The sequence below is a fragment of the Manis pentadactyla genome, chromosome 5, assembly GCF_030020395.1.
Source record: "Manis pentadactyla isolate mManPen7 chromosome 5, mManPen7.hap1, whole genome shotgun sequence".
NCBI classification, from domain to species: domain Eukaryota; kingdom Metazoa; phylum Chordata; class Mammalia; order Pholidota; family Manidae; genus Manis; species Manis pentadactyla.
In genome coordinates, this window is record NC_080023.1 from 33,418,221 (window position 1) to 33,444,594 (window position 26,374).

General features: G+C 37.9%; 1 protein-coding gene across 12 annotated transcripts in view; it reads left to right on the forward strand.

The window, feature by feature from the left end:
* Window positions 1-26,374, forward strand: part of N4BP2 (NEDD4 binding protein 2) — a 135,695-nt gene that overhangs the window by 58,805 nt on the left and 50,516 nt on the right. For all 12 annotated transcript variants that reach the window (XM_036908524.2, XM_036908521.2, XM_036908514.2 and 9 more), the window contains 4 exons: window positions 19,770-19,925; window positions 21,563-23,943; window positions 24,562-24,647; window positions 25,167-25,212. In XM_036908524.2, the coding sequence (XP_036764419.2) occupies window positions 19,770-19,925; window positions 21,563-23,943; window positions 24,562-24,647; window positions 25,167-25,212 (2,669 nt within the window). The remainder of the gene's footprint in view (window positions 1-19,769; window positions 19,926-21,562; window positions 23,944-24,561; window positions 24,648-25,166; window positions 25,213-26,374) is intronic.

Here is a 26,374-nt window from a genome sequence, read left to right on the forward strand (position 1 = left end):
ACCTTTTATTAGTCACTTCTAATTCTGCCCTCACCTTGGCAATTACTAAGTCCTTTTCCGGGAACTTACTGCCTATTCTGGACATTACATAAACATGGAATCATACAATATGTGACCTTAATATCTAGCATCTTTCACTTAGCATAATGTTTCCAGGTTCATCCATTTTGTAGCATGTATCAGTACTTAATTTCTTTTTATTATCCTTTTGGTACATTCCAATATTTTGTTTAGAATTTTTGCATCTGTATAAATGAGTGATATTGACCTGTGGTTTTTTTCTTCCTTGCCCTACCTTGCCTGGCTTTCATGTCATGGTTTTTGGTTCATAAAAGTAGTTGGGAAGTATTTCTTTTTCTCTTTTCTGAGTTTATGCAAGTTTGAATGTTTGATAGAATTTACTTATGAAACTGGATCTGGTGTTATCTTTGTGAGAATTTTCAGGTGGAATTTGTCCATTATGCTGAAGATTTCAAACTTATAAACACTTTATTAATTGCCATTGTAGGCTTTAAGTTTGTGGTAACCAAAGGTTCAAGGTTAGCTTCTTTGCTATCTTACTGTCTAAATTAACTCACTTATTGAGCTATTATAAACACGGTCTGATGATTCTTTATTTCTCTCCCTTCTTATTCCTCCTCCTCCCTTCTTCATATGTTGGTTATTTTGTTCTGTGCTCTTTTTAGGAGTGCTCCCATCTAGAGCAGTCCCTGTAAGATGCCCTGTAGAGGTGGTTTGTGGGAGGCAAATTCCCTCAACTTTTGCTTGTCTGGGAATTGTTTAATCCCTCCTTCATATTTAAATGATAATCGTGCTGGATACAGTAGTCTTGGTTCGAGGCCCTTCTGTTTCATTGCATTAAGTATATCATGCCATTCTCTTCTGGCCTGTAGGGTTTCTGTTGAGAAGGTTGATGATAGCCTGATGGGTTTTCCTTTGTAGGTGACCTTTTTTTTTTCTCTCTGGCTGCCTTTAATACTTTGTCCTTGTCTTTGATCTTTGCCATTTTAATTATTATGTGTCTTGGTGTTGCCCTCCTTGGATCCCTTGTCATGGGAGTTCTGTGTACCTCTGTGGTCTGAGGCCATTTCCTCCCCTAGTTTGGGGAAGTTTTCAGCAGTTATTTCTTCAAAGACACTTTCTATCCCTTTTTCTCTGTCTTCTTCTTCTGGTACCCCTATAATGCGGATATTGTTCCGTTTCGATTGGTCACTCAGCTCTCTTAGAATTCTTTCATTCCTGGATATCCTTTTTGTCTCTCTCTGCATCAGCTTCTCTGCGTTCCTGTTCTGTTTTCTAGTCCATTAATGGTCTCTTGCATCTCGTCCATTCTGTTCTGAAGTCCTTCCAGAGGTTGTTTTATTTCTGTATTCTCCCTCCTTAGTTCTTGCATATTTCTCTGCAAGTCTATCAGCATGGTTATGACTTTTGTTTTGAATTCTTTTTCAGGAAGACTGGTTAAATCTATCTCCCCAGGTTCCTTCTCAGGGGAAGATGTAGAAGATGTCGAAGCTGTCTGGGTTAGTCTTGTCTGCATCAAATTTTCTTGCCTTTTCATGTTGATAGGTGCAATGGTGAGCTATTGACTTTCTGTCAGCTGGGAGAGCCAAGGCTTTCCACTTGCTCCTGGCCTTTCTTTACTGGGACAACTGCGACCCCTAATGGCTCGTGTTGGGCCATTGCATGTAGACTGGGTCTCTGTATCTTGCCTGGACGGTATGGAGGAAGCTCCCTTGCTGTGGGCGTGATCAGCCTCGCGCCGCTACTCTGCTATGGCGGGGCCCCGGAGGGGTAATGGACGGGGGGCTGTTTGGCTGTTTACCTCCGTGAGGGGACTCAGAGCTGTTGCCCAGGGGGTTAGTGCGCCCGGAGTTCCCTGGAATTTCCAGCTGCTGGACTGTGACCCAGGATGCTTCCTTCTAGCTGTGGCATCCCTGTCCCTTTAAGACTTTCAAAAAGCACTCACGTTTCTTTGTCACAGGGGTGCCGGCTTTGGGACCCGCTCAAAGATCTTGCTGCCCTGTTTCCCTAGTTTCCAGCACCCCACGCATGCACTGTGTCTGTGCTCTGGTGCAGATGGCTAGGGCTGGGTGATTAGCAGTCCTGGGCTCCCTCTCCCTCCCGCTCCGACTCCTCTCCTCCCGCCAGGAGCTGGGGTGAGGGGCGCTTGGGTCCCACCAGGGTGGGGCTTGTATCTTACCCCTTTCACCAGGCGCTGGGTTCTCGCAGGTGTGGATGTAGTCTGGCTGTTGTCCTGTGTCTTCTGGTCTCTCTTTTAGGATTAGTTGTATTTGTTGTATTTTCAAAAATATATATGTTTTTGGGAGGAGATTCCCACTGTCCTACTCACGCCACCATCTTGGTTCCACCCCTGATCACTTTATTAAAACAATTACAGTATTTTCTTACTAGTTTATATCTCTGCTGCATCTAAACTTAAGTTCCCCTTTTTAGTCCTAATATGTTTATGTGTATCTTCCTTTTTTTTCTTGATTATTCTCAGAGGTCAGATTTTTTATTAGCCTTTTCAAATAAACACCTCTTGCTTGATGGTCTTTCTATTATAAGTTTGTTTTATGTTTAATTCACTTCTACATTTCTTTTACTGTCTTTATTTTTTTAAAAAAATCTATTTTGTTTTGCTCTTTTTTTTTAAAAGGCTTTACCTGAAAGCATCTGAGGCCATATATTTCCCTAAGTACTATGTTAGCTGCTCCTAGAATTTTAACATATAATAGTTTCTTCTTTTCACTTATTTTCTAATTTATATTATGATTAATTTTATTCCTTAACTCAGAGCTGTGTTTTTATATTTTTGAACAGATGGTTTTTAAGTTTATATTTTTCAAAATTATTTTTCAACTTAACAGTAGGTAAGATTGTGCAGTTTGTGTGATAATTATATGATATTTTTAAAGATGCATTTTGTGGTCTGGTTCATTGTCAGTTGATAAGAATGTTTACTGGTTGCAATGTATTAATAGATCATTAAGTCATGCTTATTAACTCTGTTGTTCACATCTCCTATAGCTTTACTTTTTAAAAAAAATTTGCTTGATGGATTAATGTTTAGGAAGGGGATGAGAAAATCTTGGAGAGGTGTGTTGAAATTTCCCTCTATTACATTGACTATGTCTGATTCTCCTTACAATTCTGCCTATTTTTGCTTTATATATTCTGAGGATATTTTTTGAAGTGCATAGTAAATGCTTAAGATTTTTATATCACTAATTAATTTTTAATAATGAATCCCTAATAACCTTTACCCTTATCTAGTGATTTTCTTTTATCCTTAATATTAATTTTTGTTATAAAGTCTAATTTGTCTAATATTAGTGAACTACACCAGCTTTCTTTTAGTTAGTATTTGGGCATTTCTTTTCCCATACTTTTACTTTTAACCTTTCAGTTGCTTTGTTTTTGGTATATCTCTCATAGGCAGTATGGCTAGGTTTTAAAAAGTTCACTCTGCTCTCTTTGGCTGTAACTGATAAGCTTAGTTCTTTTACAGTTATTTTAGTTATTCCTGTAAGTGGTCTTGTTTCTTACTGTCTCACTCTATGTGATTTCTATTTATCTCACCTTTTCTGTGATTTTTTTTCTCCTATCACAGAAAATTATATATATGATTTTTTTCCCTCTTATGTGCCTTATTTTGGATTTTTTTGATTGAATGCAAGTTTTTAAAATTAATTTTAACCTTCTCTACCAATTTGGAAACTATGCACACATTTTTATTCTTTTAGTGGTTACATTAAATATTTTATCATGCACACTTTAAAGTTAAAGTTAAACCATTTTCCTAGGCTTTCTTCTCACAGACACAACAACAGACACAAGGACTTTCAAACATTTTAAATTTGATACTTAATTCCCTTCCAACTTAACATTCTATGATTGTCCAGAATGTACAGGCAGTGTTTGTTTTCATTCATGTAGTTAGTGCTTTGTGCTTAATTTTTCTTTCATTATAGACCTTTCATCTGGGAATTTCCCTCTTCCTGACATTCATCTTTTAGGATTTTCTTTATGCTGTAGGCCTGCTTCATGTCAAGCTCTTTTTAACAATTTTTCAGATTAAAATTCTTCTCATTCTTGTAACGTACTTTTGCTAGGTATATATATTCTAAATTGACAGTTTCCATTACTGAAGATAAAATTTATCTCTCTTCTGACATCCATTATTCTTGTTAAATCAGCTGTTATTATAATACTTGGTTTCTTTGTAGATGACTCCCCCCACCCCTTATTTATTTATTTATTTATTTATTTGTTTAGGAAACATCAATCTACAATTACATGAAGAACATTATGTTTACTAGGCTCCCCCCTTCACCAAGTCCCCCTCACAAACCCCATTAAAGTCACTGTCCATCAGCATAGTAACATGCTGTAGAATCAGTACTTGTCTTCTCTGTGTTGCACAGCCGTCCACGTGTCCCCCCACCCCACATTATACATGCTAATCATAATGCCCCCTTTCTTTTTCCTGCCCTTATCCCTCCCTTCCCACCCTTTCTCCCCAGTCCCTTTCCCTTTGGTAACTGTTAGTCCATTCTTGGGTTCTGTGATTCTGCTGCTGTTTTGTTCCTTCAGTTTTTCTTTCTTCTTATACTCCACATATGGGTGAAATCATTTGGTATTTGTCTTTCTCTGCCTAGTTTATTTCACTGAGCATAATAACCTCCAGTTCCATCCATATTGTTGCAAATGGTAGGATTTGTTTTCTTCTTACGGCTGAATAATACTCCATTGTGTATATGTACCATATCTTCTTTATCCATTCATCTACTGATGGACATTTAGGTTGCTTCCATTTCTTGGCTATTGTAAATAGTGCTGCAATAAACATAGGGGTGCATCTGTCTTTTTCAAACTGGGCTGCTGCATTTTTAGGGTAAATTCCTAGAAGTGGAATTCCTGGGTCAAATGGTATTTCTATTTTGAGCTTTTTGAGGAACCTCCATACTGCTTTCCACAATGGTTGAACTAATTTGCATTCCCACCAGCAGTGTAAGAGGATTCCCCTTTCTCTGCAACCTCGCCAACATTTGTTGTTGTTTGTCTTTTGGATGGTGGCGATCCTTACTGGTGTGAGGTGATATCTCATTGTGATTTTAATTTGCATTTCTCTGATGACTAGCGATGTGGAGCATCTTTTCATGTGTCTGTTGACCATCTGAATTTCTTCTTTGGAGAACTGTCTGTTCAGCTCCTCTACCTATTTTTTAATTGGATTATTTGCTTTTTTTTTGTTGAGGTGCATGAGTTCTTTATATATTTTGGATGTCAACCCTTTATCAGATCTGTCATTTATGAATATATTCTTCTATACTGTAGGATGCCTTTTTGTTCTGTTGATGGTGTCCTTTGCTGTACAGAAGCTTTTCAGCTTGATATAGTCCCACTTGTTCATTTTTGCTTTTGTTTTCCTTGCCTGGGGAGATATGTTCATGAAGAAGTCACTCATGTTTACGTCCAAGAGATTTTTGCCTATGTTTTTTTCTAAGAGTTTTATGGTTTCATGACTTACATTCAGGTCTTCGATCCATTTCGAATTTACTTTTGTGTATGGGGTTAGACAATGGTCCAGTTTCATTCTCTTCCATGTAGCTGTCCAGTTTTGCCAGCACCAACTGTTGAAGAGACTGTCATTTCCCCTTTGTATGTCCATAGCTCCTTTATTGTATATTAATTGACCATATATGTTTGGGTTAATGTCTGGAGTGTCTATTCTGTTCCACTGGTCTGTGGCTCTGTTCTTGTGCCTGTACCAAATTGTCTTGATTACTGTGGCTTTGTAGTAGAGCTTGAAGTTGGGTAGTGAGATCCCCCCCACTTTATTCTTCCTTCTCAGGTTTGCTTTGACTATTCGGGGTTTTTGGTGGTTCCATATGAATTTTTGAACTATTTGTTCCAGTTCGTTGAAAAATGCTGATGGTAATTTGATAGGGATTGCATTGAATCTGTATATTGCTTTGGGCGGGATGGCCGTTTTAACAATATTTATTCTTCCTACCCAAGAGCATGGAATGAGTTTCCATTTGTTAGTGTCTTCTTTAATTTCTCCTAAGAGGGTCCTATAGTTTTCAGGGTATAGGTCTTTCACTTCCTTGGTTAGGTTTATTCCTAGGTATTTTATTCTTTTTGATGTAATTGTGAATGGAATTGTTTTCCTGATTTCTCTTTCTGTTAGTTCATTGTTAGTGTATAGGAAAGCCACAGATTTCTGTGTGTTAATTTTGTACCCTGCAACTTTGCTGAATTCTGATATTAGTTCTAGTAGTTTTGGAGTGGAGTCTTTTGGGTTTTTTATGTACAATATCATGTCATCTGCAAATAGTGACAGTTTAACTTCTTCTTTACCAATCTGGATTCCTTGTATTTATTTGTTTTGTCTAATTGCAGTGGCTAGCACCTCCAGTATTATGTTGAATAACAGTGGGAAGAGTGGGTATCCCTGTCTTGTTCCCGATCTCAGAGGGAAAGCTTTCAGCTTCTCGCTGTTCAGTATGATGTTGGCTGTGGGTTTATCATATATGGCCTTTATTATGTTGAGGTACTTGCCCTCTATACCCATTTTGTTGATAGTTTTTATCATGAATGGATGTTGAATTTTGTTGAATGCTTTTTCAGAATCTGTGGGGATGATCATGTGGTTTTTGTCCTTCTTTTTGTCTATGTGGTGGATGATGTTGATGGATTTTTGAATCTTGTACCATCCTTGCATCCCTGAGATGAATCCCACTTGGTCATGGTGTATGATCCTTTTGATGTATTTTTGAATTTGGTTTGCTAATATTTTGTTGTGTATTTTTGCATCTCCATTCATCAGGGATAGTGTTCTGTAATTTTCTTTTTTGGTGGGGTCTTTGCCTGGTTTCGGTATTTGGGTGATGTTGGTTTCATAGAATGAGTTCGGGAGTATTCCCTCCTCTTCTATATTTTGAAAAACTTTAAGGAGAATGGGTGTTATGTCTTCTCTGTATGTCTGATAAAATTCTGACGTAAATCCATCTGGCCCAGGGGTTTTGTTCTTGGGTAGTTTTTTGATTAGTGCTTCAATTTCGTTGCTCGTAATTGGTCTGTTTAGATTTTGTGTTTCTTACTTGGTCAGTCTTGGAAGGTTTTATTTTTCTAGGAAGTTGTCCATTTCTTCTAGGTGTTCCTGTTTGTTAGCATGTAGGTTTTCATAGTATTCTCTAATAATTCTTTGTATTTCTGTGGGGTCCGTTGTGATTTTTCCTTTCTCATTTCTGATTCTGTTGATGTGTGTTGATTCTCTTTGTCTTTTAGTAAGTCTGGCTAGAGGCTTATCTATTTTGTTTATTTTCTCAAAGAACCAGCTCTTGGTTTTACTGATTTTTTTTCTATTGTTTTATTCTTCTCAATTTTATTTATTTCTTCTCTGATCTTTATTATGTCCCTCCTTCTGCTGATTTTAGGTCTCATTTGTTCTTCTTTTTCCAATTTTGATAATTGTGACGTTAGACTATTTGTTTGGGATTGTTCTTCCTTCTTTAAATATGCATGGATTGCTACATGCTTTGCTCTTAAGACTGCTTTCACTGCATCCCACAGAAGTTAGGGCTTTGTGTTGTTATTGTCATTTGTTTCTATGTATTGCTTGATCTCTATTTTAATTTGGTAGTTGTTTCATTAATTATTCAGGAGCATGTTTTTAAACCTCCGTGTGTTTGTAAGCTTTTTTGTTTTCTTTGTACAATTTATTTCTAGTTTTATGCCTTTTTGGTCTGAAAAGTTGGTTGGTAGAATTTCAGTCTTTTTTAATTTACTGAGGCTCTTTTTGTGGCCTAGTATGTGGTCTATTCTGGAGAATGTTCCATGTGCACTTTTGAAGAATGTGTATCCTGTTGCTTTTGAATGTAGAGTTCTGTAGATGTCTATTAGGTCCATCTGTTCTAGTGTGTTGTTCAGCACCTCTGTGTCCTTACTTATTTTCTGTCTGGTGGATCTATCCTTTGGGGTTAGTGGTGTGTTGATGTCTCCTAAAATGAATGCATTGCATTCTATTTTCTCCTTTAATTCTGTTAGTATTTGTTTCACATATGTTCGTGCTCCTATATTGGGTGCATATGTATTTATAATGGTTATATCCTCTTGTTGGACTGAGCCCTTTATCATTATGTAATGTCCTTCTTTATCTCTTATTACTTTCTTGTTTTGAAGTCTGTTTTGTCTGGTACTAGTACTGCAGCACCTGCTTTTTACTTTCTGTTGTTTGCATCAAATATGTTTTTCCATCCCTTGACTTTTAGTCTGTGCATATCTTTGGGTTTGAGGTGAGTCTCTTGTAAGCAGCATATAGATGGATCTTGCCTCTTTATCCATTCTTACTCTGTGTCTTTTGAATGGTGCATTCAGTCCATTTACATTCAGGGTGATTACTGAAATATATGTACTTATTGCCATTGCAGGCTTTAGATTTGTGATAACCAAAGGTTCAAGGTTATATTCTTTACTATCTTACTGTGTAACTCAGCTTACTTATTGAGCTCTTATAAACACTGTCTGATGTTTCTTTATTTCTCTACCTTCTTTTTACTCCTCCCCCATTCTTTATATGTTGGGTCAGCTTCTATGCGTTCCTGTTCTCTGTTTTCTATTCTGTGCTCTTTTGTGTTTCCTTTGACTGCTTTTGTGAGTATTTGATTTTATTTTTTGTCTTTAGTTAGTATTTGGTTGTTCTCCTTTCTTTGCTGTGATTTTATTTTCTCTGGTAACATCTATTTAGCCTTAGGAGCAGTCCCATTTAGAGCAGTTCCTCTAAAATACCCTGTAGAGGTGGTATGTGGGAGGCAAATTCCCTGAACTTTTGCTTGTCTGGGAATTGTTTAATCCCTCCTTCATATTTAAATGATAATTGTGCTGGATACAGTATCATTGGTTCAAGGCCCTTCTGTTTCATTGCATTGCATATATCATGCCATTCTCTTCTGGCCTGTAAGGTTTCTGTTGAGAAGTCTGATGATGACCTGATGGGTTTTCCTTTGTAGGTGACCTTTTTCCTCTCTCTAGCTGCCTTTAAAACTCTGTCCTTGTCCTTCATCTTTACCATTTTAATTATTATGTGTCTTGTTGTTACCCTCCTTGGGTCCCTTCTGTTGGGAGTTCTGTGTGCTTCTGTGGTCTGAGCGACTATTTCCTCCCCCAGTTTGGGGAAGTTTTCAGCAATTATTTCTTCAAATACACTTTCTATCCCTTTTCCTCTCTCATCTTCTTCTCGTACGCCTATATTGCGGATATGGTTCCTTTTGGATTGGTCACACAGTTCTCTTAATATTGTTTCATTTCTGGAGATCCTTTTATCTCTCTGCGTCAGCTTCTATGCGTTCCTGTTCTCTGTTTTCTATTCCATTAATGGCCCCTTGCATCTCGTCCATTCTGCTTTTAAGTCCTTCCAGAGATTGTTTTATTTCTGTAGTCTCCCTCCCTACTTTGTCAGTTATCTCTTGCATTTTTCTCTGTAGCTCCATCAGCATGGTTATGACCTTTATTTTGAATTCTTTTTCAGGAAGATTGGTTAGGTCTATCTCCCCAGGTTCCCTCTTAGGGGAGGATGTCTGTGATTCTGGTCTGGATCAAATTCTTCTACCTTTTCATGGCGTTAGAGTTAGTTGTGGGGAGTTGGCACGTGTGTCATCTGGGAGAACGTCCCTTCTTGCTAGTTTGTGGCCTTCCTCTCCTGTGAGAATGGAGACCCATAGCAGCTTGTGCTGGGCAGCTGTGTGCAGATGGTGTCTCTGATTCTTGCCCATCTGATGTGGAGTAAGCTCCGTGTGGTTGCTGTGGGCGTCGCTGGCCTCAGGCCGCTGCTCCGCTATGGAGGGGCTGTCAGAGGTGGAATGGATGGGAGGCTGTTTATCACCGTGAGGGGCCTCCAAGCTGTCCTGTCGCTCACGGTGTTAGGGCGCCTGGAGTTCCCTGGGATTCCAAGCTGCTGGGCTAAGTGTGCCGGGACACTTCCATCCAGCTGTGAGGTCCCTGTCCCTTTAAACTTTCAAAAAGCACTCGCTTTTCTTTGTCCCAGGGGCGCCGGCTGCGGGGACCCGCTCGCAGATTTTACTGTCCTGTTTCCCTGTGTGTCTGCGCTCCCAGTGCGGATGGCTAGGGCTGGCTATTTAGCAGTCCTGGGCTTCCTCTCCCTCCCCGCTCTGACTCCTCTCCTCCCGCCGGGAGGTAGGGTGAGGGGTGCTCGGGTCCCGCTTGGCCGCGGCTTGTATCTTACCCCCTTTGTGAGGTGCTGGGTTCTCTCAGATGTAGATGTAGTCTGGCTGTTGTACTGTATCATCTGGTCTCTCTTTTAGGAATAGTTGTATTTGTTGTATTTTCAAAAATATATATGGTTTTGGGAGGAGATTTCTAATCTTGTACTCATGCCGCCATCTTGGCTCCTCCCCTGTAGATGACTTTTAAAAAAAGTTTCTGATTGCTTTTAATATCATCTCTATCTTTGGTGAATGAATGACAATTTCACTATTATGTTTCTAACTGTGGATTTTATGTATCTTGGTTGGGATTTGTTTGGAGTCAAGATCAGGGTATTGATGTCTTTCATCAGTTCTGGAAAATTCTCAGCCGTTTTCTTTAAATTACTTTTGTCCCATGTACTCTCTTTTCTCTTTCTAGAACTTGGATTAGATGTTTACTAGACCTTCTTGCTGTCTTCAATGTCTATGTCTCTTAACCTGTCTCTCATCTTTCTATCTCTGCTTCTCTGTTATCTGAAACCAGACAAGATTGAGGTAGGTAATACAAAAGTTAGATTTGCCTGGGTGGCAAATGCTAATATTAGCCCTGGGATCTTGGCACTAAGTCTTGGATCCAACCCAGGATCCAACCCAAGATAGGAGAGTTGCAATGAGATGTTTTCATTAAGGCAAGACTCTTGAGGGACTAAAGCACACCATCTGGTTCTTGGCAGATATAAATCCAGATGTTGTATAAATGAAAGGAACCTCAATTTTAAGACCTAAGGATTTTAGATTATACTAAATATGAGCTCATAAACAAAACCCAAAGAAATATGCCAGCTTGAGTGAAAGCACAATGTAACAAACTTCATATTTTGACATCCAGAAACTTCAAATACTAAGGAATTTTTTTTCTTCTTTTTCAACTTAAAATGTGTTAAAGTGTGTCTTTGCTTTAATTCACTTGTGATCCAGTTTTATTACAAAAGGAGGGCCTTCTGAGACATCAGGTTGGCCTTACCGGCATAAATGTAAGCCTCTGTAGTGGAACTTCTTTACTTACTAGTCAACAGTTAAAGCCTTGAAATCGTGGCTATATTCTTTTTTTTTTTTTTTTAATAATTATTTTTTATTGAAGGGTAGTTGACACACAGTATTACATTACATGAGTTTCAAGTGTACAACACAGTGGTAGAACATTTATATACATAATTCTAGGTTCCAGCTATCACCCTACCAGGCTGTTACAATATCTTGACTATATTCCTTATGCTATACATTACATCCCGGTTACTAATTTATTTTACCATTGGAAGTCTGTCCTTTTTTTTTTTTTTTTTTTTTGTGAGGGCATCTCTCATATTTATTGATCAAATGGTTGTTAACGACAATAAAATTCTGTATAGGGGAGTCAATGCTCAATGCACAATCATTAATCCACCCCAAGCCTAATTTTTGTCAGTCTCCAATCTTCTGAGGCATAACAAACAAGTTTTTACATGTAGAACAAATTCTTACATAATGAATAAGTTACATAGTGAACAGTACAAGGGCAGTCATCACAGAAACTTTCGGTTTTGCTCATGCATTATGAACTCTAAACAGTTCAAATATGAATGCTCATTTGGTTTTTATACTTGATTTATATGTGGATACCACATTTCTCTCTTTATTATTATTATTTTTAATAAAATGCTGAAGTGGTAGGTAGATACAAGATAAAGGTAGAAAACATAGTTTAGTGTTGTAAGAGAGCACATGTAGATGATCAGGTGTGTGCCTGTAGACTATGTGTTAATCCAAGCTAGACCAGGGCAATAAAACATCCACGTATGCAGAAGATTTCTCTCAGAACGGGGGGGTGAGGTTCTAAGCCTCACCTCTGTTGATCCCCAATTTCTCACCTGATGGCCCCCCTGCGACTGTGCCTGTCTTAGGTTGTTCCTCCCTTGAGGAATCTTACCCGTCTCTGGCTAACCAGTCATCTTCCGGGGCCATACAGGGAAATGTGAAGTTGGTAAGTGAGAGAGAAGCCTTATTGTTTGAAAAAGTTAGCTTTTTACTTCTTTGCATATTTATGCCCTGTGGCTTCTATGCCCAGCATTTGTCTTGAGGTATCTTTACCACTTGGAAGAATTATGATACTCGGTAAATTTGATATGAGGCACGAATTCTATTTAAGGGTTGTAATTAGGAAGGAAGAAGAAAAGCTATAGAAGTAGCAGGCGGAAGAAAACATGGGAAGATTGATTATTTCTTTGATATATCTTCTTGTAGAGTAACTTCAGCATGTATAGGTTTTAAGCTACTACTTAAATTGCACACACACATTAACATAATAGGAGTATAGTTACATAACCAAAGCATATCTGTAATTACCAGCCATCTGCAGTGAAACCAAGAAAACCAGTTAGGCACCTTAGGCATTTGTGAAAACTTATCTATGATATGGTGGATATTGTCCAACTGAACTTGAACAGTCTGAGAGAAATCAGACAAATTAAAACAACCCATTCCTGGGGAATGTTCACATCCCTTATGTTCTCTTAACAGTAAATAGTTTGTAGTTGTAAGACTTTGGAGTGCTACAATTTGCACTTCTCCAAATTCTTGGTTGAGTTCCAACAGTATAGATCCAGTCCAATTTTGTTGTTTTACTGTATGCACAGGCCAGCTTAGATATCTCCTTCCTCATTCCCATGGCAGGTCCAGGAACTGGTGGGATGAGTGCATCTACAGCTGTAGCAGTGCGTGGATCTTTGTTGGGGTTTTTTGATGATCATCTTCTGGCATGAGTCTTCCAGAGAGTGCAGATGTTGGAAGTTCTTTTTCATATCGTGTCTTAGTTCATTTTCGGGGTAGCCCAATTAGGCTTTGATCCTCTGTATAAACACAAACAGACCCTTTGCCTACACTTTTATATGCCCTTTATACCCTTGTGTAGAACTCGTTGGAGGTTACCACACAGGAACTGCCCTTTTTTTTTTTTTTTTTTTTTTTTTGCTATCACTAATCTACACTTATATGATGAATATTATGTTTACTAGGCTCTCCCCTATACCAGGTCTCCCCTATAAACCCCTTTACAGTCACTGTCCATCAGCATAGCAAAATGTTGTAGAATCACTAGTTGCCTTCTCTGTGTTGTACAGCCCTCCCTTTTCTCCTACCCCCCCATGCATGTTAATCTTAATACCCCCCTACTTCTCCCCCCCTTATCCCTCCCTACCCACCCATCCTCCCCAGTCCCTTTCCCTTTGGTACCTGTTACTCCATTCTTGAGTTCTGTGATTCTGCTGCTGTTTTGTTCCTTCAGTTTTTCCTTTGTTCTTATATTCCACAGATAAGTGAAATCATTTGGTATTTCTCTTTCTCCGCTTGGCTTTTTTCACTGAGCATAATACCCTCCAGCTCCATCCATGTTGCTGCAAATGATTGGATTTGCCCTTTTCTTATGGCTGAGTAGTATTCCATTGTGTATATGTACCACATCTTCTTTATCCATTCATCTATTGATGGACATTTAGGTTGCTTCCAATTCTTGGCTATTGTAAATAGTGCTGCAATAAACATAGGGGTGCATCTGTCTTTCCCAAACTTGATTGCTGCGTTCTTAGGGTAGATTCCTAGGAGTGGAATTCCTGGGTCAAATGGTAAGTCTGTTTTGAGCATTTTGAGGAACCTCCATACTGCTTTCCACAATGGTTGAACTAACTTACATTCCCACCAGCAGTGTAGGAGGGTTCCCCTTTCTCCACAGCCTCGCCAACATTTGTTGTTGTTTGTCTTTTGGATGGCAGCCATCCTTACTGGTGTGAGGTGATACCTCATTGTAGTTTTAATTTGCATTTCTCTGATAATTAGCGATGTGGAGCATCTTTTCATGTGTCTGTTGGCCATCTGTATTTCTTTTTTGGAGAACTGTCTGTTCAGTTCCTCTGCCCATTTTTTAATTGGGTTATTTGTTTTTTGTTTGTTAAGGCGTGAGAGCTCCTTATATATTCTGGACGTCAAGCCTTTATCGGATGTGTCATTTTCAAATATATTTTCCCATACTGTAGGGATCCTTCTTGTTCTATTGATGGTGTCTTTTGCTGTACAGAAGCTTTTCAGCTTAATACAGTCCCACTTATTCATTTTTGCTGTTGTTTTCCTTGCCCGGGGAGATATGTTCAAGAAGAGGTCACTCATGTTTATGTCTAAGAGGTTTGTGCCTATGTTTTCTTCCAAGAGTTTAATGGTTTCATGGCCTACATTCAGGTCTTTGATCCATTTTGAGTTTACTTTTGTATATGGGGTTAGACAATGGTCCAGTTTCATTCTCCTACATGTAGCTGTCCAGTTTTGCCAGCACCACCTGTTGAAGAGACTGTCATTTCGCCATTGTATGTCCATGGCTCCTTTATCAAATATTAATTGACCATATATGTCTGGGTTAATGTCTGGATTCTCTAGTCTGTTCCATTGGTCTGTGGCTCTGCTCTTGTGCCAGTACCAAATTGTCTTGATTACTATGGCTTTATAGTAGAGCTTGAAGTTGGGGAGTGAGATCCCCCCTACTTTATTCTTCTTTGTCAGGATTGCTTTGGCTATTCGGGGTCTTTGGTGTTTCCATATGAATTTTTGAATTATTTGTTCCAGTTCATTGAAGAATGTTGCTGGTAGTTTCATAGGGATTGCATCAAATCTGTATATTGCTTTGGGCAGGATGGCCATTTTGACGATATTGATTCTTCCTAGCCACGAGCATGGGGTGAGTTTCCATCTGTTAGTGTCCCCTTTAATTTCTCTTAAGAGTGACTTGTAGTTTTCAGAGTATAAGTCTTTCACTTCTTTGGTTAGGTTTATTTCTAGGTATTTTATTTTTTTTGATGCATTTGTGAATGGAGTTGTTTTCCTGATTTCTTTTTCTGTTGGTTCATTGTTAGTATATAGGAAAGCCACAGATTTCTGTGTGTTGATTTTGTATCCTGCAACTTTGCTGTATTCCGATATCAGTTCTAGTAGTTTTGGGGTGGAGTCTTTAGGGTTTTTTAAGTACAGTATCATGTCATCTACAAATAGTGACAGTTTAACTTCTTCTTTACCAATCTGGATTCCTTGTATTTCTTTATTTTGTCTGATTGCCGTGGCTAGGACCTCCAGTACTATGTTAAATAACAGTGGAGAGAGTGGGCATCCCTGTCTAGTTCCCAATCTCAGAGGAAATGCTTTCAGCTTCTCGCTGTTAAATATAATGTTGGCTGTGGGTTTATCATAGATGGCCTTTATTATGTTGAGGTACTTACCCTCTATTCCCATTTTGCTGAGAGTTTTTAACATGAATGGATGTTGAACTTTGTCAAATGCTTTTTCAGCATCTATGGAGATGATCATGTGGTTTTTGTCTTCCTTTTTGTTGATGTGGTGGATGATGTTGATGGACTTTCGAATGTTGTACCATCCTTGCATCCCTGGGATGAATCCCACTTGGTCATGGTGTATGATCCTTTTGATGTATTTTTGAATTCGGTTTGCTAATATTTTGTTGAGTATTTTTGCATCTACGTTCATCAGGGATATTGGTCTGTAGTTTTCTTTTTTGGTGGGGTCTTTGCCTGGTTTTGGTATTAGGGTGATGTTAGCTTCATAGAATGAGTTTGGGAGTATCCCGTCCTCCTCTATTTTTTGGAAAACTTTAAAGAGAATGGGTATTATGTCTTCCCTGTATGTCTGATAAAATTCCGAGGTAAATCCATCTGGCCCGGGGGTTTTGTTCTTTGGTAGTTTTTTGATTACCGCTTCAATTTCGTTGCTGGTAATTGGTCTGTTTAGATTTTCTGTTTCTTCCTGGGTCAATCTTGGAAGGTTATATTTTTCTAGGAAGTTGTCCATTTCTCCTAGGTTTCTCAGCTTGTTAGCATATAGGTTTTCATAGTATTCTCCAATAATTCTTTGCATTTCCGTGGGGTCCGTCGTGATTTTTCCTTTCTCGTTTCTGATACTGTTGATTTGTGTTGACTCTCTTTTCTTCTTAATAAGTCTGGCTAGAGGCTTATCTATTTTGTTTATTTTCTCGAAGAACCAGCTCTTGGTTTCATTGATTTTTGCTATTGTTTTATTCTTCTCAATTTTATTTATTTCTTCTCTGATCTTTATTATGTCCCTCCTTCTGCTGACCTTAGGCCTCATCTGTTCTTCTTTTTCCAATTTCGATAATTGTGACATTAGACCATTCATTTGGGATTGTTCTTCCTTTTTTAAATATGCTTGGATTGCTATATACTTTCCTCTTAAGACTGCTTTTGCTGTGTCCCACAGAAGTTGGGGCTTAGTGTTGTTGTTGTCATTTGTTTCCATATATTGCTGGATCTCCATTTTGATTTGGTCATTGATCCATTGATTATTTAGGAGCGTGTTGTTAAGCCTCCATGTGTTTGTGAGCCTCTTTGCTTTCTTTGTACAGTTTATTTCTAGTTTTATGCCTTTGTGGTCTGAAAAGTTGGTTGGTAGGATTTCAATCTTTTGGAATTTTCTGAGGCTCTTTTTGTGGCCTAGTATGTGGTCTATTCTGGAGAATGTTCCATGTGCACTTGAGAAGAATGTATATCCCGCTGCTTTTGGATGTAGAGTTCTATAGATGTCTATTAGGTCCATCTGCTCTACTGTGTTGTTCAGTGCTTCCGTGTCCTTACTTATTTTCTGCCCAGTGGATCTATCCTTTGGGGTGAGTGGTGTGTTGAAGTCTCCTAGAATGAATGCATTGCAGTCTATATCCCCCTTTAGTTCTGTTAGTATTTGTTTCACATATGCTGGTGCTCCTGTGTTGGGTGCATATATATTTAGAATGGTTATATCCTCTTGTTGGACTGAGCCCTTTATCATTATGTAGTGTCCTTCTTTATCTCTTGTTACTTTCTTTGTTTTGAAGTCTATTTTGTCTGATATTAGTACTGCAACCCCTGCTTTCTTCTCACTGGTGTTTGCTTGAAATATGTTTTTCCATCCCTTGACTTTTAGTCTGTACATGTCTTTGGGTTTGAGGTGAGTTTCTTGTAAGCAGCATATAGATGGGTCTTGCTTTTTTATCCATTCTGTTACTCTGTGTCTTTTGATTGGTGCATTCAACCCATTAACATTTAGGGTGACTATTGAAAGGTATGTACTTATTGCCATTGCAGTCTTTAAATTCGTGGTTACTAAAGGTTCAAGGTTAGCCTCTTTAGTATCTTACTGCCTAACTTAGCTCGCTTATTGAGCTGTTATATACACTGTCTGGAGATTCTTTTCTTCTCTCCCTTCTTGTTCCTCCTCCTCGATTCTTCATATGTTGGGTGTTTTGTGCTGTGCTCTTTCTAGGAGTGCTCCCATCTAGAGCAGTCCCTGTAAGATGTTCTGTAGAGGTGGTTTGTGGAAAGCAAATTCCCTCAGCTTTTGTTTGTCTGGGAATTGTTTAATCCCACCATCATATTTGAATGATAGTCGTGCTGGATACAGTATCCTTGGTTCAAGGCCCTTCTGTTTCATTGTATTTAATATATCATGCCATTCTCTTCTGGCCTGTAGGGTTTCTGTTGAGAAATCTGACGTTAGCCTGATGGGTTTTCCTTTATAGGTGACCTTTTTCTCTCTAGCTGCCTTTAACACTCTTTCCTTGTCCTTGATCTTTGCCATTTTAATTATTATGTGTCTTGGTGTTGCCCTTCTTGGATCCTTTCTGTTGGGGGTTCTGTGTATTTCCGTGGTCTGTTTGATTACTTCCTCCCCCAGTGTGGGGAAGTTTTCAGCAATTATTTCTTCTAAGATACTTTCCATCTCTTTTCCTCTCTCTTCTTCTTCTGGAACCCCTATAATACGGATATTTTTCCTTTTGGATTGGTCACACAGTTCTCTTAATATTGTTTCATTCCTTCAGATCCTTTTGTCTCTCTCTATGTCAGCTTCTATGCGTTCCTGTTCTCTGATTTCAATTCCATCAATGGCCTCTTGCATTCTATCCATTCTGCTTATAAACCCTTCCAGAGTTTGTTTCATTTCTGCGATCTCCTTTCTGGCATCTCTGATCTCTTTCCGGACTTCATCCCATTTTTCTTGCGTATTTCTCTGCATCTCTGTCAGCATGTTTATGATTCTTATTTTGAATTCTTTGTCAGGAAGACTGGTTAGGTCTGTCTCCTTCTCTGGTGTTGTCTCTGTGATCTTTGTCTGCCTGTAGCTTTGCCTTTTCATGGTGATAGGAATAGTCTGCAGAACTGGGACGAGTGACGGCTGGAAGGACTTCCTTTCTTGTTGGTTTGTGGCCCTCCTCTCCTGGGAGAACAGCGGCCTCTAGTGGCTTGTGCTGCGCAGCTGCGCGCAGACAGGGTTTCTGCTTCCTGCCCGGCTGCTATGGAGTTAATCTCCGCTGTTGCTGTGGGCGTGGCCTGGCTCGGGCAGCTACTCCAAAATGGTGGAGTTGCGTTGGAGCAGGAGCTGCTGGGAGGCTATTTATCTCCGTAAGGGGCCTCCCTGCAACCTGCAGCCCAGGGGTTAGGGTGCCCAGAGATCCCGGATTCCCTACCTCTGGATTAAGTGACCCGCCCTGCCCCTTTAAGACTTCCAAAAAGCACCCGCCAAAACAAAACAACGACCACAAAAAAAAACAAGAAAAAAAAATTTTTTAATTAAAAAAAAAAAATTTTTTTTAATTAAAAAAAAAAAACGGTCCTTCGTTTTTCTTTATTCTCTGGTGCCAGCCTCAGGCCTCTGCTCACCGGTCTTTCTGCCCTGTTTCCCTAGTATTGGGGTCCCTGTCCCTTTAAGACTTCCAAAAAGCGCTCGCCAAAACAAAGCAGCAAAAAGTTCAAAAAAAAAAAAAAATTTTCGCGCGCTTTTCTTATGTCCTCTGTCACCCAGCCTCCAGTGCCTGCTCACTGTTCTTGCTGCCCTGTTTTCTCAGTATCGAGGGCCCTGCACTCTGGCCCGGATGGCTGGGGCTGGGTGTTCGGCAGTCCTGGGCTCCGTCTCCCTCCCGCCCCGCCCACTCCTCTCCGGCCGGGAGCTGGGGGGAGGGGCGCTCGGCTCCCGCGGGGCCGGGGCTTGTATCTTACCCCCTTCGCGAGGCGCTGGGTTCTCTCAGGTGCGGATGTGGTCTGGATATTGTCCTGTGTCCTCTGGTCTTTATTCTAGGAATGGTTGTCTTTGTTATATTTTCATAGATATATGTTGTTTTGGGAGGAGATTTCCGCTGCTCTACTCACGCCGCCATCTTCCGCCCCTCCCCGTGGCTATATTCTTTTGAGATTGTTTTTTTTTGCAGAGCTTTAAAATAACATCTTTTAAAGTTATTGAATCTACTAGTTTTTTTCAGGTTGATACAGGTTTGTTTGGAATGATTTAGACTTTGGTAATGTAAGACATACTGAATAAAATGAAAATTGAAATCAAATAGTATATAATGTGTTATAACAAACTAGCTTTTATATTTTTATGTATTAGAAAAATATATCATTGTTTTTTTTGACATTTTGTTTCCAATTATTTTCTAAACTTAATTACCAATATCTCTTCTACTGTTTTCTCCTGTGGAATTTTTAGGCGTAATATTCATGGGGTAAGCAAAGATAAAATAACAAGAATGTTGGAACACTACCAACGTTTTGTTTCAGTCCCAATAATCATGAGTTCTTCGGTTCCAGAGAAAATTGAACGTATTGAGATGTGTGCATATTCATGTGAGGACAGAATTACTAGGTAGGTTGAAGTCCCTATGTACAAAAACTCAATTTGAAGCATAACTGAAAAAATGTGGAACTTGTGAAATCACTGCCAAATAACTAAAATAAGGTCTGTGCTCTCTCTGTCCCATGTATTTTCTTTTTTCTTTCTGGGACTTAGATTACATATATACTAGACCTTTATGTCTCTTAGACATACCAAACCCTACAAATAACAGTAACACTTGTTACTGTAGGGTTTAAGTATGTAGTCTTACCTAAAGTAGGATATATATGGTTAGCAAGAGAAGTAGAAGTTAGGAGCGATGGCATGGGAGTTTTTTCATTGTCCTCAGTGTTTTGTGGATCCATGTTTATATTTGAGTACTCCTGCCTTCTTTATACTGCTCTTCAGTATTTATCTGTTATCGCCCTTCTTTTATTATTTTGTATATAGTCATATCACTTCTTAATTTCCTTAGGTATTAGTAAGAGTCACTTTCAAGCTAGTATCATAAAAGTTAATTATGGATGGTATACTTTGCTAAGTAGTACAAGGCACAGCCTTTTGAAATTTAGCAGTTCAGAATAGTACTGATGGTGGTGTACATTTAGGACATGTAAACAATTGAATAAATAAGTGAGTAAAAAAAGAACCTTAAGCATATGAAGAGGTCTGAATCACCCACATTTTTTGATGGCAAAGGATGGAGAGCCTCTGTTAAAAGGAGCTGGAGTTGGGAAGATGATATTCATAAATGCTTTTTTAATTGAAGAGCAGTTTTGCAATGTGGTTAAGAGCATGGGCTCCTGAACTGTATTTCCTGGCTTCAAATCTGAAAGCTTTGTACTCTTTGATTAAAATCTCTCCTATACTTCAGTTCCTCATTTCTAAAATGGCATTAATAACACTTTGATCATAAAGTTGTCATAAGGATTATGAATTAATACTTATAAAGGACTTAGAATAGCATCTGGTGTATAGGAAACTCAATGATAGATGTGAGTTCACTTAGGAATTCTTCATGGGAGGGCTGGGACATTGAGAGCTCCTGGAATAAAGAAAGAAAGGAAGATGAGTCGACAAAATGAATAAGCAAAAAGCACTGAAGTTTAAGTGAGTGTAATGATTAGGTAAAAATGCTCTGAGTCTGAAATTAATATCAAGGATGTCTTTTTAAAAATTTAACAAGTAACATGTTAAGGAGAGCTCTCCTCCCTTTAACCTCTCTTAACTGTGCAGGTCATGTTGGTTGATTCTTTGCAACTTTGTAAATGAAGCTTAAACTTTTGCCTCTGTAACAAATGTCAGGTGGTAAAGAAGCAGACTTTCAGTTCACCATATTAAGCTTAAATAGGTCAGAAAGAAGCCAGGGAGGTCGTGTCTTCTTCTGGGAACAAATTTAGAACCTTATTTTAATATCTAATGGATAAAAAAAAGTTTGCTTCTTATATGCCAATAAGTGTTGGAGTTACAGTAAAGGAATGTGTTCAAAGTGTATTATGGAAAGATCAAGATTAGCTTTTCTGACTTTAATGTAGTTTATTTCTAGAATATTTAAAATAAATAAATGTTAAGTGCCCTGTATTTCAGTTGAATGCTACTTTAATTTAAATCATAATATTAATGGCAACATTGAGATTTCCTTACAATACTTTTAAAAAATCTTACAGCCCAAAGGACAGTGAAGATATTTCCTTTGAAAAAGAAGAAAATGTTGTATCCTCATCTTTGAAGCATGTAGAGTTAACTGAAGAGAAGAAACTTGTAATGACCAAAGAAACTATGGTACCTCAGAGTGTTACATATCTCCCCAATGCAGATTTAAGCCCAGGAAGAAAAGAAACTGGTGGTATGAGTCCTAACATTCAGAGTGCTTTCATTCAGGAAGTTCCAGACATATATTTTTCTGATTCTGAAAGCCAAGTACAAGTAACAGACAAAAGTGAAAAAGAAGAGCAAGTAGAAATGTCTTCTGAAAAAGAATGTAGTAAAACCAGTGTAGATAGTTGTGTAGAGAGAGAGTCACCAAGTATTTTCTGTGATGAAAATAACCAAGCAGTCTGTGATCTTTCAAATACTGTACCTCTTCAAAATGAAAAATCTTCACCTGGTGAAATGTTGGAAGATAGAACAACAGTAAAGAAAAAAGCCTTTGGAAAACAAAAGAGCAAATCACCTTTGGAAAAGTTCCCAAGACATGAGTTAACAAATTTTGTTGGTGACTGGCCAGTTGATAAGACTATTGGTCAGAGGACAAAAAGGAACCGGAAAACTGAAAAATCTTCATCTATACAAAGTGACAAAAAGCATAATCGCACTCAGTCACACAAAGTATTAGATAATAGCCTATATGCAAGTATAGATCATATCCAGCAACGAGGATCTCCACCTGGAAGTGTAGAGGATGACAAGGTGACACAGGGTGATGATACTTCAGAATCTTTCAATAGCTGTAAATACAATACTTGCAAAAATACTGAAAAAAACTCATTTGACATCATGGGTGACTGGCCATCATCTGATTCTTTAGCTCAGAGAGAACACAAATCAAGAATGCCAAAAGCAGGTTTAAATGAACCCAAGCTAGAATTTGGAACTAATGATAGTATGAATGAAATATCCTTATATAAGGCACATGAAGCCTGTTGGGGCACAAGCCCTGAAGAACTAAAAACATTGGGTAGTTCTACTCTCGAAAGTTCTGAAATGCTATCCAATGAAATGGCCCAGGAGGATAAAACTTGTCCAAGTGAAAAGATTTATAGGCAATGCACACTGTCTCTTACAAATAGTGTACCAACTATTCCTGGAGTAGTAGGACCACAGTCTTTAGCTGAATTTCCAGAAGGAGAGCCTCAAGAATTCCCTGGAATAGAAGTAGGCATGTGTACCCAGACTGAACCACAGGATTTTGCTCTCTTATGGAAAATAGAAAAGAATAATATTAATGTTTCAGATTCTGTGAGAGTTTTAACAGGAAGATTAGATGGATTTAAACCAAAAACTTTCAATATTAACACAAAATTAGATGTTCAAGAAACAATTCCATATAGGGTAATGTATGATAAAAGCACATATGTTGAAGAAAGTGAGCTTACCAGTGCTGATGAATCTGAAAATCTTAACATTCTTTGTAAACTGTTTGGATCCTTTTCATTAGAAGCCCTAAAAGACTTATATGAGAGATGTAACAAAGATATTATTTGGGCCACAAGCCTTTTGTTGGATTCTGAAACTAAATTATGTGAAGATACTGAATTTGAGAATATCCAAAGATCATATGGTGAAGCACAAATTGGGCCATTTTCTCTGGGACTGAATTTGAAGGAAATTATTAGCCAAAGAGGTACCTTAGAAGATTCTAGTTCTTCTCTGCCAGAACTTAGCCATGGAATTGGCATCACTAACATTGACGTGCAGTCTCCCTGTGATTCAGAAAAGGGAAACTCAGAGCAGGCAGAAGTAAGAGCTATAAATACTGAAAAACCCGGATTAATAACAACTATATTTCCCAATGCCACTGTAGATCTAAAGAATACTAATGATGTACTTCCTAATTCTCAAACAGAACTTTCAGGTTTATATAACATTAAGCAGTTTTTTCCAGGTAGTCTAAAAGCTACTATTGCTAAGGATGTGAATGAAATGGAGAAGAATGTAGAAGTCATAGAGGTTAGAGACAGTATACATTCGTCTTTGAATTTGTCTGATATTTTAAATTCTGTATCGAGCACTTCAAATCTTGAATTAAATGAAGAAGTTGATTTTACTGACTCTTTTGAAATAAAGAAAAATGAAAATCTCTCAAGGGATTATGTGAAATTTTCAAACACAGAAGAATTTATGAATGAGGATGAACAAGAAATGGAAAAAATTCTAATGGCAGGGAGTACTTTGTCAGCTGGAATTAATGAAGAAGACAAAACTGAGATGTTGAATCCTACACCGGTGATGGCCAAATCTCTGACGATAGACTGTCTGGAACTGGCTTTACCTCCTGAACTGGCTTTTCAGCTCAATGAATTATTTGGCCCTGTTGGTATTGATTCAGGTAGGGAAAAAGTAAATTAACTGTATGTATCTTTCTGTGAATTGGATATAGAAGGAGGGTTCTGTTTCAATTTAAAAATTTTCATATGTTAACTGAAATGTCAAAGTAATTTGTATTGTCTACCTCATTTTTGATACAATGTGTTTGTTGAGAATTAAAAAAATATATAATTTGAAGAAATAGAATTTACATGGAGTTTATGTTCATCCCATGTATTTTAGAAGTTTTCTCCAGCATTTGCCTTAGAGTTATTTGCACAGATGACTTTTTAAAAATCATCTGGTTCTACTCCAGATACATTTAAGGCAAGACTAGTTTCTTAGGCTACTCTTACTGAAAATTTTTGACTAATGGAAATGGCTAAATTGAATATATTGAGACTAATGGACATGAATAACTTAAAAATATGAAGCATTGTATAATTGCACATACTAAGAAGTGTTAAGACAGTAACATATTACATAAAGAAAAATATTCCAAGAGATTTAGAATGAGGACTATAGGTTAGTAATTCCTAATACAAATTAATTTTCTGGTGTGTAAGGTGGTTGAATATGTTTTCTGCAAATGTTTAATGAGTAATGAATATATTTTCTTCTCTTTCTTTCCCTTCACAAGGGTCTCTAACAGTTGAGGATTGTGTGGTTCATATAGATCTGAATCTGGCTAAAGTGATTCATGAGAAATGGAAAGAATCTGTAATGGTTGGTAGGCTTCTTTTTATAAAGAGCTCCTCCTGTGCCCATTTTGTCACCTTTGCTTTTCAGTAAAATCTGTTATATGAAACAGTTCCATTTAACTTTGATGTTGAGAGAGAGTGAACTTTTACCAGTTAACAAATGACTGATTTTTTTTTTATCTTTCCTGTATTTTAGATGATTTCCAGAGTGGTCAAACTATGTGATTAACAATGGAGCTCCATATGATTGTTGATTTTTTTGTTTTAAGGAAAAAAAAAATCATAATTTTGTCCTTCCTAAAGACTTGGAGTGCTGATTGATTAAATTTCAAAAATAGTTTAAAAAAATAGAGCATAAGAGCTCTGTAAGTGGAAAATCATTAGTCATACTTTATAATTTTATTTATCTAATTTTGTTTTGCTTAGATTTAGCAAGAAGGATTGATAGTTTTACAAGGAGAGATGATTTCTAGAGAAAAAGAATACAGTCTTATTTTCTAATGCACCTTCTTTTGCCAATCCCCTGTTCTGCATTTGTGTTTAGGAGCGACAAAGACAAGAAGAGGTATCCTGTGGCAAGTTTATGCGAGGTAAAGCACATATTTTTACTTCTAATGTTTTTGTCTTGATTTTGAAACTTGGTGTATGTGTCTGAATTTCAACTCATTTTAAATATACTTCCACAAAATATGTTACCCAAGAATTTTGATTTGCAATTAGAAGTTCTTGGAAAAGTATATAAAATTTAGTATTGACATAAAATAAAGTAAAACTTAAAGGAGAAAAAAACCCCTCTATTTTATTTAACTTTAATGACTGCCATGGAAACACCTAAGGTGTCCTGTAATACATATTGTTAAGAGGTTTCCTGTTTAAGATTTTGCTTTGAATGAAAGAAACCTGATTTGAGAGCAGTAACATGTTCATGTGTTTGATTGAGAACACTGTTGAAATACTATTTGATTGTTCACAATTTCATTGATGTCAGTATTGTTAGAGCACAGAAGTCAGCCTGCTTTTTTGATACCAAAACTAAATTTCAATCTGCCAAATTGAAAATATTTGATACCAAAAGACTTCTTTGATAGCATTGTCCTCAGTGATTAATGCAGGGTGGCACACCTGTTAATAAGGTCCTCCTTTTTGTGCATGAGTTCTTCCAGATACCTCTTTTGTTTATTTCACACTAGGAATTCAGGTTGGAGATTCTTAGGGTGTGCTTAGTTCAGACCTGTGCTTATGTTGTAGCTTTAAAAGCTAGAGCTGTTTGAGGGCTAGAGGTGCCTAAAGGGTATCAGAGTTAAGTGGATGACGGTATCTGCTCTTTCTTCACTCTCAAGGAAAGCAAAGGAACATAAGAAAATGTGTTGATATTCAACATAAGGACAGAATTAAACATTCTAAGAAGCTCACAATAATAAGATTTAATATATAGTACTTCCACATCTCTAATGGATATCAACCTTGAATATTTGTTCAAAATTTATTGTGTGCCTCCAGTAGGTTAGAGGTTTGCCAAAATGATCCTTTCAGCCCTTGGAGTGGCTGAACAGAGCTGACAATCAGATATGTTCTAGCTGGTCACTTCCGGCTGGTCCCAGCTTCCTCCACTTACCAGTGTACATGTATCACTATTTTCTGTGTGTCTATATGATATGAAAAAGAATGGGAGGTATTGAGTTGATTGACAGTGATACCCAGATCATTGCTCATTTGAAATATTCCTACATATATATATGTATTTTTTTGTTT